We start from the raw sequence: 12,798 nt of genomic DNA, 5'->3' as shown, positions 1-12,798 counted from the left end.
ATCTGTAACCAGCAAAGTCACAATTTCATATATCTGCCAAGATCTGTTGAAAGAAATGAAATGGTTTTCGAGTGGTGCTCTGGGAACGAAGCCCACCCCTCCATATTGAGGTTAAGTCCGAAACATTTCCATGGAAACCAAGAAAATAAAAAATCACAAAAACGTTTAAAAACCAAAAGGCACCACTTTAAGGTCTGCCGCACATATCTAGAAAGTTTTACTAACAGATATTAAGAGGTTTTTGAGTTCTGCTACGGAAAGGAAACCCACCTCTCACCTTTCAGACTAGGTCCAAAACGTTTCCATGGAAACTGAGAAAATAATAAATCACAAGATCCTGTACATAGCAGAACCACTATAGGTTCTGACTGATATATCTACCACGTTTTGCAGAATAACATAGAACGGTTTTTGAGTTCTGCTCCGGAAACGAAGCCCAGCCCTCCATTTTGAGCCTAAGTCTGAAACTTTTCCATGGAAACCGAGAAAATAACATATCACAAGATCCAGTACATAGCAAAAGGCATCACTTCAGCTTCTGACTGATATATCTACCAAGTTTTAGAGAAAAATATTGAACGGCTTTGGAAACTCTCTGGAAACTGAGAAAATACTAAGTCACAAAAAACCTGGAATTACCAAAAGGCACCACTTTAGGTTCTGATTGATATATCTTCCAAGTTTTGCAGAAAAATACTGAACGGTTTTTGAGTTCCGCTCCGGAAACGAAGCCCATGCTCCATTTTGAGACTATGTCCGAAATGTTTCCATGGAAACCGAGAAAATAATAAATCACAAAAACCTGTACATAGCAAAATGCACCACTTCAGCTTCTGACTGATATATCTACCAAGTTTTGCAGAAAAATATTGAACGGCTTTTGAGTTCTGCTCCGGAAATAAAACCTACCTCTCAATTTTGAGACTTTGTCCGAAGCGTTTCCATGGAAACTGAGAAAATAATAAATCACAAAAACCTGTACATAGCAAAATGCACCACTTTAGCTTCTGACTGATATATCTACCAAGTTGTGCTGAAAGATATTGAACGGTTTTTGAGTTCTGCTCCGGAAATAAAACCTACCTCTCAATTTTGAGACTTTGTCCGAAACGTTTCCATGGAAACCAAGAAAATAAGAAATCACAAAAACCTGTACATAGCAAAAGGCACCACTTTAGGTTCTGACTGATATATCTACCCAGTTTTGCAGAAAAATATTAAACGGTTTTTGAGTTCTGCTCCAGAAACGAAGCCCACCCCACCATAAGACTAACACCAAAATGTTCCATGGAAAAACAAAAAAAACATCAATGCCAAAACTCTGTAAATAGCAAAATTGACAACCATAGCCTGAGATTACTATATCTATCAAGTTTGGTCTAAAAATATTGAACAATTTCTGAGTTATGCTCCAGAAACAAAATGATTACGGATGGACAGATGGACGGATGGAAAATAATAAATTACATGCCAGGGGGACAACAATATTTATAACATATTCATGATTATTTACTTTTTGCTCACACACAAAATGTGTGAAATGTCTGGATAATCACCCAATGTAGGCTGTCAACAAAATGAGGACATTGGTTGCAGTGTTTTATGGAATATTGCGATAACATAAATTTGAAAAGTGGACAAAGTGTTGTGGTCATGTTGAAAATATGATCAAGGTCACCCAAATCCTCTAATGTAGACACACCAATTGTAGGCTGTCACCAAATTTGAAGACATCAAAATAGTTCATGAGATATGTTAAAGAATGTTCAAAGTGTTCAAAGTGTCATGGTAACTTTTAAAACTGACTGGTGTCTACATAATCCCCCAACACAGGCATTCACCAAATTTAAAGATATTGGGTACAATAGTTCATGAGATATTGTGTTAACAAGAATCTGAAAAGTGGCCAAGGCATCATGGTAACCTTGACCAAATTTGAAGATGCTGGGTACAATAGTTCATGAGATATTGTGTTAAGAAAAATCTGAATCATGGGGATCTTGAAAATAAGGTCAAGGTCACCTAAACTGAGTGGTGTCAACATAATCCCACGATGTGGGTTGTCACCAAATTTGAAGATATTGGGTGCAATAGTTCATGGGATATCGTGTTAACAAGAATCGGGACATACATACGTACAGACACTGCTGAATACATAGTCCCCTGCTTCCTGTTGCGGCAGGGGCAAAAAAAGTTTACATCAGTGATATGTGTGATACTGACTCACCTAATGTCATTCTTGTTACACTGTGATCTTTTGTGCTCTTGTGAATGCATTACAGTACGCTAAACCATCTAAACCATGTCCATCCAGAATGGTGTGAAGCAATATTATGTCGGACAAGTGCTTAATTTATAACCAGTTATCATAATAAATATACTCTGTTTAACTATACTTTCTTGAACTGTTGCTCATCCAATAACATAAAAAGGAAGGAAACTGAATCAGTAGAACGACCTTGTCCATTAATGCCCATCTCACACAGCAAACAAAATACACTACGCAAAGTCGATCATTATACATGACTGCCAGACATCATCCGATTACACCTGTGTCTTCTTCATCCCTTTTTCAATCTGGCCCAAAACTTATGCCAACAAATGGGTATCTTCATGGGTTGCACAGTGCATAGATATGGCATAGTTGGCATTGCAAATATGAATAACTAAAAGAACAGAACTGAAATGTGCGCAGAAACTTGCCTGTACTTTTCCCCCTTCTGTTGACGTTCCTGTTGGTGACTGCTGACCCAAGTCACTTATGCTTACTCCAACACGCAACATCTCCACATCAGAGCTACACAGAAAGAAAACATGAAACAGCTTGATAAATGTCACATACATACCTTAATCTTGATTAGTCAAGGCTTCAGACAATCTAAAAAAACTGTAGACAATAAAACAACTAGAACTGTTTTAAAAACTGGTATGTAACAATATAAAAGTATAATTCATAACAGTAGAATATTCAAACAGGCTGTATATAATTAGCAGCCAAAGTAGCTTTGATCAACTGCAATTTTGGAAAAAGTTAATCAGAAATAATCCATAATTAAAGCACTGACAGACATCTAACAATACTACCTCTATTACATCAGTGCGATAGATCCTGTATTTTTGCAAAACTGTTCACTAGAATATTCAGCAATACTCTTTCTATAGAATCAACAACTTTTGCTGTTATGAAAAAAAAAACCTATGTTGTTTATACTTAAGCAGCATTCATATATATCCAAAATCAGTCAGAGCATAAACACTTAATGATATTTTCAGATTCTTTTCATGTCATCAGGCAATCAAAATTGTTGTTCAGCAATAACATAAAAGTATTTTACAAACTGCAACAATAATCGATTCATGCACATGTACATATCTAGTAATGCCTATCTAATCATATAGTGTATGTTAAATTTATATTCATGGCAGTTTGTAAAATTAAACACAATGAAGTTCAAAACATGCATTAATGCCATTGAGCATACCTAACATATTCAGTAACAACAATAAACAACAATTTGAAACATAATTCATTTCCACATGTGAAATTAACTTTTTGAACAAGCTGCAGGTTCTAAAAAACACACCTCCCAAAGAAAACCCTAATAATGTATTCTAAATCTTGAACACATTTACATTTGGCAAGGAATTAGGCATGGATTTGAAATCAAGAACTCTTCACCATTACCATGTGAGAAAGTTTAAGTTACATCAGCAACTTTATATGACACTACTACCAGTAATTGGTCATGTTATCTGAAAATGCAGATGTCATGCTTACAGCAGAGTCATACAACCATTACCCATGCAGCTGGATAGACATTGGCATGTTCACAGTTGGCCAGTTTATAAAGGATGGGCAGAAAAATGGTTTCAACAAGATATGATTGACTTTAGCTTTATGCTACTTTTATTCCGCGATATTTCACTGCAATATTCCAGCATTATCCCGGCACGAGACAATAGAAATGGGCTTCACACATTGTACCCATGTGAGGAAACGTACCCCGGGTTTTCAGTGTGATAAGTGAATGAAAGTGAATGCGATGCTTATCTGGTTGATCCTGCCAGTAGTCATATGCTTGTCTGAAAGGTTAAGCCATGCATGTCTAAGTACCAACTCTAGCACAGTGAAACTGCAAATGGCTCATTAGATCACTTATGGTTCCTAAGACAATACAATCCTACATGGATACCTGTGACAATTCTAGAGCTAAGGTATCTCACTGCCCTGATTGGTTTAGAAGCAATAGAAATCATAAATAGTGATGTCAGCTAGTGGGTCAGAGGTAAAGAAAGGCTGTGTTTCACATTTGTCTTGAATTGATAATATTACTAATAATATAATAGGTTATTTATGTAGCACCATACCACGTCACAAGGATATGCTCAAAGCACTTCCTGAGCTCCAGTTTCAAATATATACAGCTAGCAGGTGCAGATGATTTTAAGCCACATGTAGTGGAGAAATAGATGAGTCTTTAGTCATATTTTGAATGTACTTCAAAGATGATTTTAACTCGACTAGGAGAGAGTTCCACAAAGATGCTGCTACATATGAAAAGGTTTTTGAGCCAAATGATTCTAGATTATAGCTCAGGACAGCAAGTAACAGTTGTGATGAGCGCCAAGTTCTTTCTGGAGACTAATGTGTCAGAAGGTATTGAAGGTAGAAAGTCCTGACTTGTAGAAAGACTGATAGGTGAGGCAGAGAATCTTGAAATCAATCCTTTCACAAATACAGAGCCAGTGTAGAGAGTACAGAATGGGAGAGATGTGACAGTGAGTACTGGTGAGAGTGATAATGCGTGCAGCTTTGTTTTTCTGAAGACGATGGAGCTGAGACAAGGAAATGCCAAACAGTAAGCTGTTGCGGTATTCCAGGCGGGATAAAATCAATCTCCACACAAGGATGGCAGTGGCTTTTTTTGTCAGGACTTTGCAATGCTGCTGATGTTCTTCAGATGGTAGTGACAGTTCTTTACTAGATGATTTATTTCCTTTTCCATACTGAAGTTTAAGTCTGAAAGAATGCCAAGGTTTTTCACAAGAAGAGTAAAAGAAATTGAAGACTGCCCAATGGAAATAACTGTGATGACAAGTTTCCATTGTCTTGAGACTCTAGAGATGACCATTGTTTCTGTTTTCTCTTTGTTGAGTTTAAGCTTGTTGGCAGTCATCCAGGATCTTGTGATGGAGACGCAAGGTTGGACTTGCACTCTAGCTGACTTTGTTCTGAAGACTTAAAACTACTGAACAGTTGGCTGTCCATCTGCATAGAAATGATGAGGCACATGGTAAGCAGATATCAGTTTTCCTGAGCAGTTGAGTATACAGGGAGAAAAGAATGGGTCCAAGAACTGATCCCTGGTGAACTCCACAGGTTAGGGTGCAACTGGATGATGAAGATGTTCAGATGTAAATGGACTGGGTTCTGTTTGAACGGTAGCCAGTCAAGAACTGTAATGGTCAAACCAAATTCTTTCAGCAAACGCTCAAGAAGAATTTCATGGTCATTTGTTTCAAAAGCCACAGATGTCCAGCAAGACAAGCAAAGCAGAGTCCCCATTGTCGACTGCAGATCTGACCGAGTTCAAGATGTAATTTGCAGCAGTTTCAGTGCTGTGAGCCTGTCTGTAGGCAGACTGGTAACACTCAGTCAAATTATGATGAAAAAATTATCCAAGAGTTGCTGTTTGACTACTTTTTGCAGAACTTTAGACGTAAACATCAAATTTGGGACGGGACAATAGTTTTTTTCGGCACTGAGAGTCAAACATGGTTTTCTTGATGAGTGGTTTGACTACAGCTTACTTAAAGCATGATGGTTCACAGCTTGATGATAAAATTAGGTTGATGATCTTGGTATTTATTGGCAAAATGATATCAAGTATTTTTTAAAGGGATTTTATGGGATATTATCAAGCTCACTTGAAATTGGTTTTGATGAAAGCATTATTTTCTTGACCTCAGATTCTGTTACTTGACGGAATGAACTGAGCTAGGTACCAATGGGCCCCTCGAATACAACGTCATTAGAAAAAGGATCCATATCACCTCTTAGTTTCATGATCTTCTCACTGAAACAGGTGTTGAAATCCTCTGCCTATGTCTTTTCCTCCATGAGGAAGGAAAACTTATTTCGATTTTGTAAGAATCTTATGGAGAGCTGTGTTGGGATTGTCTGCAATCCTAGAGATTTCCTCACTGATGTAATGAGAGCAAGCCTTCCTGATATCTTTGGCAATATTGTATAATTGTCTATGGATCGCCAAGCTAGAGATGCACCATGTGTGCTCAGCAAAGTGTCTTTTCCTTTTTGCCTCATGGACTTGATCACTGTACCATGGTGATGCTTTGCTTACGAACTTGTTTCAATTTAACAGGGGCATTTCTATCTAAGACGGCCTTCAAAGGAGAGTTAAAGAGATCAGATGCGTTAGAAAACAGACTTGAATTGTTCAGATAGTGACAGAATGTGCCTGTGGCAATTTTCTTCAGGTTGTGAGATGTGATGAATTCAGTTTTTGGCGTGGGTCTTTGGAAATACAGAATGAAGGAGATCGTGAAATGATCAGATATCTGCAAATCATTGACTTCAAGGTCTGTTACCAGATCATCAGATCCTGAGAGAACCCAGTCAAGCACATGACCTCAGCTATGTGTGGAACACTTAACATGTTGTTTGTACTACCTACTTTATATCAATTCATGGTACCTTCCAGAAAAGGAAGTTTACGATTTCATTATGATGAAATGTTAAGGTCTCCTTTGGAGCAGAAGGCATAAGTTTGAAACCTCTGGTCACATGATATTTTCATGATACTGTTCATCATGCAATGGAAATGACAAAGGAAGAAAGGTTTTCTTACTACGCATGTAAACCATGAATAAAATAACTAAATACTGCATTTACAAATAATTTCAGAAAAATTGCTAATTTTGTAAAGTCATCTAAGAATCTGTGCACCTTAAACTTTTCATAAATTTTTAACAATTGTGAGCAATTGTTTCATTCAGTTATTCCAAAATATTTTACATACACAACATTTGGTGGAATGAACTTCTCAACTTCAGTCTGATTCGGATGTACTCCACTTAGGTACATTTCCATCTGCTTCTTCGCGAGGATAATGTCTGCAACCATATTTGCTGTTTGATCAAGGTTAGGTTCTTCTGGTTCCGGGAAAAAGAGCCCATCCTCAATCTCCTGTGTGTATCCCATCAGTTTCATCAGATCTCTCCCTCCCTGTGTGATAAACAATAATAATCTTATAAAAATATCAAGAAACAGGTGTATTCAAGCAGGGATAATCTACAACAGGGATAGATCAGTGTCCTCCCATTATGCAGACTGGCAGTTCACAGATACTTTAGAACACAAGAGTCATCAGAAGGTGACATATCCCCCCCGTCCCCATATGTTTGAAAGGACAAATCATCTGACAGTTACTTATTGTGTTTTCAGACAAAGTTTGAATTGTTTCCATAGAATTCATGAAAAATATAAATACCATATATCTGTAATCAGAAAAAGTCACCATTTCAAGATCTGTCTCATCTATCTGCCAAGATCTTGAAATGATATGAAATGGTTTTCGAGTTGTGCTCTGGAAACGAACTCCAAAACGTGTCCATGGAAACCGAGAAAATAAGAAATCACAAAAACCTGTAAATACTAAAAGGCACCACGTTTGGGTCTGCCACACACATCTACCAAGTTTTACTGACGTATATTAAAAAGTTTTTGAGTTCTGCTCCGGAAACGAAACACATCTCCCTCACTTTTGAGAGTAAGCCTGAAATGTTGAGTCTTGAGTCTTGAGCATCGTTTTATTCAACCAACAGTTAAAGTGTGGAATAATATTCCTTAGTTGTTAGAAATTGCTGTTGCATTACTTAAATCTTATGTCTATGAAAGAAAATAGTGAAACTAAAAATTATACATATGGAATAAGGAAGTTAAATGTTTTCCACACAAGATTAAGATACTGTAAACTGTCTTATTTCCGCACCTTTAAATTTTCACGAGTAATGGTCACTAAACCTTTTCAAGCCTTCTTATTTTCGCGAGGTGATCTTGTTACAGGGGCGTCTCTGAATGTTTTCACACAATAAGCAGGTGCGTGACCTTTGAGCTGTTGTAAAATAAACAGATTTGCGAAGTGATCTAACAACAAATTAATGTAATTGATTTCACAATTAATCCTTTTCAATTAGGTGCTAGAGCAATGAAAATAGAACGTGATTGAGCCGTGTTAATCCCGATTAGCCCAGCGGTGACACGTGATTGAGCAGTGACACCTGTATTGTTTTTGTGTTGTTGACTTACCTGAATAAAGTGTATGATATATCTATACTCTCGCATGTTTTTACTCTCGCGTCATGAAGTCTGATGCGAAGTTCGCGAAAATTTGGCTGTTTACAGTATAGGATGAGCACAGTTAAATGTGATTTATTTTGATTAAATATGAAAACAATACCACATCATATCAATGTGGCTATGGATGTGAGAATGTTTTTCAGCAATTCCTTGAATGGGAAAGGGATTTTGTAAGTTAGAAAACTTGTGCCCAACCCTTTTCTTGAATGTATATAATATGTTTCAATCAAATAGACAATCAAACCTCTGAGTGGCAAACCTGTTTTTATATTTGATAGTAAGTGATAGTAAAAACTATTTTGAGAAGGAAGAAGTTACTTCTCAGTGATGAACTAGTTTCAGGCTGATACTACTTTGCTCACTAGACAGTGGATGTTCCATTATACACACAGGTGTTACCCTAATTAACCTTCCTGTACAGTGTCTGTCAATCATCTGTCTGTCATATGGGTGTCTGTCAGTTGGGAGATAACCGATAGGTCACTCGCTTGCTTTCTTTACCATTTGTACTAATTAACCTTTGCCTCGTCATGCTCCAATGCACACAGTGCCTTGGCTCATTCCCAGCGCAACTTCAGATGTGTTTAACAGAACTTCAGCCAGTTTATTGTATCAGTCAGAATTTTACAATGAATGAATGAATGAATTATAGTAAGAATAAAGGGCAAGAATTACATGTGAACGAATAATAGAAATAATGAAAAAAAATAAAAGAAGTACATATGTGAATGAATGAAAAAATAAATGCTATACTATGGCCATCCCTCCCAAAACATGTTAAAGAACGCAAAAGTATTGCTAGAACACGTGTTAACATCAGATGTCCTTTTTAAAAAATCTCCTTTGAGACATTTTTGTTGACATCAGTAATTAATTCATATATCTTCTTACATGTGGGGAATGGCATGGACATTAACAAAATGTAAACTGACACTGTCACACACACCTCACTGTAAACACCTTTCCAGTTTTGTCAAATAATAAGATTAACAAGAAATAAAGAAGTTATAGAACTACAACCCTCAAGCATCACAAGCATCAAAGGTGGATCACATCAGATCGGTGATATGTCTTATTTTTCACACATATATACTACCGACAGAAAATAAGGGAACCAAGAAATTGAATGTAGATGACTTTCACTGTGACAGGGTCCATTATCATGGCGTATCTCCCAAACGCAACATCCAATGACAATTGAATTTCGCATAATGCATGCCCAGCACGTGCTCCACGTGCATACAGAAGTTAACTCCTGTAAATGTACTGGAGAAGTCGCAATCACTAATGCAATAGAGATTGACACTTACAGAAATGCCTCCGAGGCAGTATCTCAGTGAAGCAACAAAATGGAGAATTGTGGGGATGATAGAGGGGGGGACATCATTATGTGAAGTTGCCTGGCAGATGGGTAAATCAAAAAGTGTAATTTCACGCCTGTGGGATAAGTATCGTCAAACGGGTGGGGTTGCAACGAGACCTGGGCGTGGTAGACCAAAATCAACGACACCACGACAGGATCGTCTCATTACGTTAATTGCGATAGGTTTAAATCGGCCCCTGCCATAAATAGAGAATTCTGCACACTCACTGGAAGACGCATTTCAACCTCAACTGTTAAAAACCGACTCTATCAAGCTCGTCGGAAAGCAAGACGGCCTTTTAAGGGTATCACCCTTTCAGCTCACCATAAGCTCCAAAGATTGGCATGGGCTAGGCAGCATCAGGGACGGGCTATACGCCACTGGCGTTACACCATGTTCTCTGATGAGTCAAGGTTTTGCCTACGATTCACAGATGGCAGAAAACGTTGTTGGCGTCGGAGCGGGGAGCGATATGCCAGAGCAGCAATTCTTGACCATGATCGATATGGAGGTGTTAGTGTCATGGTGTGGGGTGGGATTACATATGACAGACGATCAGATTTGGTCATCATTAACGGAGCCATGACTGGTCAGCGATACGTTGACCAAATATTGCGTCCTGTTGTGGCTCCATTGGCTAGAGTTATCGGCCGAAATTTTGTATTCCAAGATGATAATGCCAGACCACATCGCCCCGAATTGTCTCTGCTTATCTCCGACAAGAAGGTATCCAGACATTGGACTGGCCCTCTAAGTCCCCAGACATGTCCCCAATTGAACATCTCTGGGACGTTCCCGGTTGACGGGTGTACGCCAGGGACCCAGGACCCGCCAACCTGGCCCAGCTTGGTGCAGCTCTCCAAGAGGAATGGCGGGCAATACCACGGGCAACCATCCGGAAATTGATTAACAGCATGCCATCAAGGTGCCGTGAATGTGTTGCCCAACATGGTGGACACACCAGATATTGAACTTGATGCCTAAAATTGATTTAGTGGATATTTAAAGCAGTTTCAAATTCACTATTATTTCATTAGTTCCCTTATTTCTTGTCGGTAGTATATACATGCTAACAATTTTTCTAAAATCATAAAACTATCACTATTATTTGCAAATACCTTTCATCTGATGGTACGTGCGATGTTTATCTTCAATGCTCTGACTGGACATAATGATAAATCTTGAGTATCATGGGGTCTAAGGATTGAAGGTAGTGCCGGGATGTGGAACTGTCTATCCAGTTGACCTGGCAGTTGACTTTTTGCAATAAAATCCTATCATAGATCCAGATGAGCTGTCTGCTGATGACTTGCATCAAAGCTCATCTCGTTGAAGTCTAGAGCATGAATTTTTTACTTTCGTGCAGCTGCAGCCAAGGCAAGTAAAAACAGCGTCTTCTGAGTTAGCAGTTCAAATGAGGTCTGATCAAGCGGCTCGTATGCATCACTTGTGAGATGTTGGAGTATGATGTTTTAGATCCCATGCTGGAGCTCTAAATCTACGTTGTTGATCTTCCAACTTGAAGGAGCGTAGTAAGGCAAGTAGCTCGATTACTTTAATCATCTTGGTTCCATTTCCATGGTGACGACTGAGCTGAGAGCTGCCAAGTATGTAGATAATGTAGAGCCTTTCAGACCTCTGGAATGTCGTAGGTCACATAAATATTCCTCTATCTCCAGATATGTTGCCTTCATAGCCGTGAAGCCTTTCTTCTTGGCGTATGTCTAAAGCTGCTTCCACTTGTCATCATAAGGGGTGCAAGTGGATTTCCGTAAGGCTAAGGTAACTGCTTTTACTCCTCTTGTCGAGTATCCTCTGTGTTTTAAACAGATTTTGATACCTTCCACATGTGAAGTCGGAATGCAGATGGGTTGCTGTGTGCCTGTTTCATGTGGGGATGGACTAGAAGATTTTCCTAATCTGGTGGTTGTAGTGTTGGTTGTCCTAACTCCTCTATGAGTGTTGGAAACCAATGTCTCGTTGGCCAGTAAGGCGCGATCAAAGTCAGTTGTAGCCTCCTGGTCTCTTTTATTTTCTCGATGACTTTTGGCAGCAGCACTGGAGGGGGAAACGCAAATGCGTTTAGTCCTTCCCATGGGATGCTGAGAGTGTCTGTTGTTCAGGCTAACAGATCTGGTACAGGTGATACAAAGGTTGTAGTCTGTCTGTGGAACCTTGTTACAAATAAGTCTATTTGCGGCAATCCAAATGTCTGGCTGATCAGTTGAAACGCCTCTCGAAGCAGCATCCACTCTGTTGGTGATGGACAAAGAGGACGGGATAAGGCATCTGTCATGATGTTGCAGACTCCTAGTATGTGACATGCTATTCTTTGGAGATTCAGACTGTCGACCACGTCGAAGAGTTGAAACAATAGGTGTAGTAGAGATCACAATCTCATTGACCCTTGCTTGTTTAAACAGAAAGCCACTGTTGAGTTGTCTGTGTGGAGCATCAGTAGCTTGTCTCTCAGTGTTGTTGACCAGTGATGGATAGCATGAATCACCACTTCCATCTCCAACTGGTTGATGGGAAGAGTTCGCTCTTCCTTCTTCCAGATTCCTGCTGCAAAGTCATTTAGATTAGCACTCCATCCTTAGAGAGACGTATCTACATAGAGATGGTTGTTGAATGCCGACTGTAACATATAAATTCCTGCGTGGACATTTGACTAGCGAGTTTCCCATAGTGGGTGTGGTCTCAAATTGTCCAGCATCGTAAACTGGTCAAAATGTGAAACTGTGACTCAGGAATCGCTGTCATAGACATAGTTGTAGGCGTCTTCTTCTGGTCATATCCTGAGAAGATGTGAGCAGACCGAGTAGACATTGACACTGTCGTAATGGTAGCAGAGACAGTAAAACTTGTTCTAACATCAACTTGAACTTTGCTCCACTGATTCTCTGGGACAGCAGTGTATTTCCATGTGGTGATGAATTAAATCCCGAGGAATTTAGATTCACATTTCATCCGAGCTGAGTTAGTAGCCTGAAGTCCAACTGTAGACTGAGTTGACTTCTCTCATGAAGAACTTGTATGCCATGAAGATACGCC

At 39.0% G+C, this 12,798-nt stretch overlaps 1 protein-coding gene across 3 annotated transcripts in view; it reads right to left on the bottom strand.

Moving 5' to 3' along the window:
- Nucleotides 1-12,798, bottom strand: part of LOC137257619 (E3 ubiquitin-protein ligase RNF31-like) — a 375,097-nt gene that overhangs the window by 307,712 nt on the left and 54,587 nt on the right. For all 3 annotated transcript variants that reach the window (XM_067794941.1, XM_067794942.1, XM_067794943.1), the window contains exons 4-5: nucleotides 7,041-7,246; nucleotides 2,704-2,797 (exon numbers count right to left, since the gene is read on the bottom strand). In XM_067794941.1, the coding sequence (XP_067651042.1) occupies nucleotides 2,704-2,797; nucleotides 7,041-7,246 (300 nt within the window). The remainder of the gene's footprint in view (nucleotides 1-2,703; nucleotides 2,798-7,040; nucleotides 7,247-12,798) is intronic.

Source organism: Haliotis asinina, chromosome 12, assembly GCF_037392515.1.
Source record: "Haliotis asinina isolate JCU_RB_2024 chromosome 12, JCU_Hal_asi_v2, whole genome shotgun sequence".
Taxonomy (NCBI): Eukaryota; Metazoa; Mollusca; class Gastropoda; order Lepetellida; family Haliotidae; genus Haliotis; species Haliotis asinina.
This window is presented reverse-complemented; position numbering and strand designations above follow the sequence as displayed.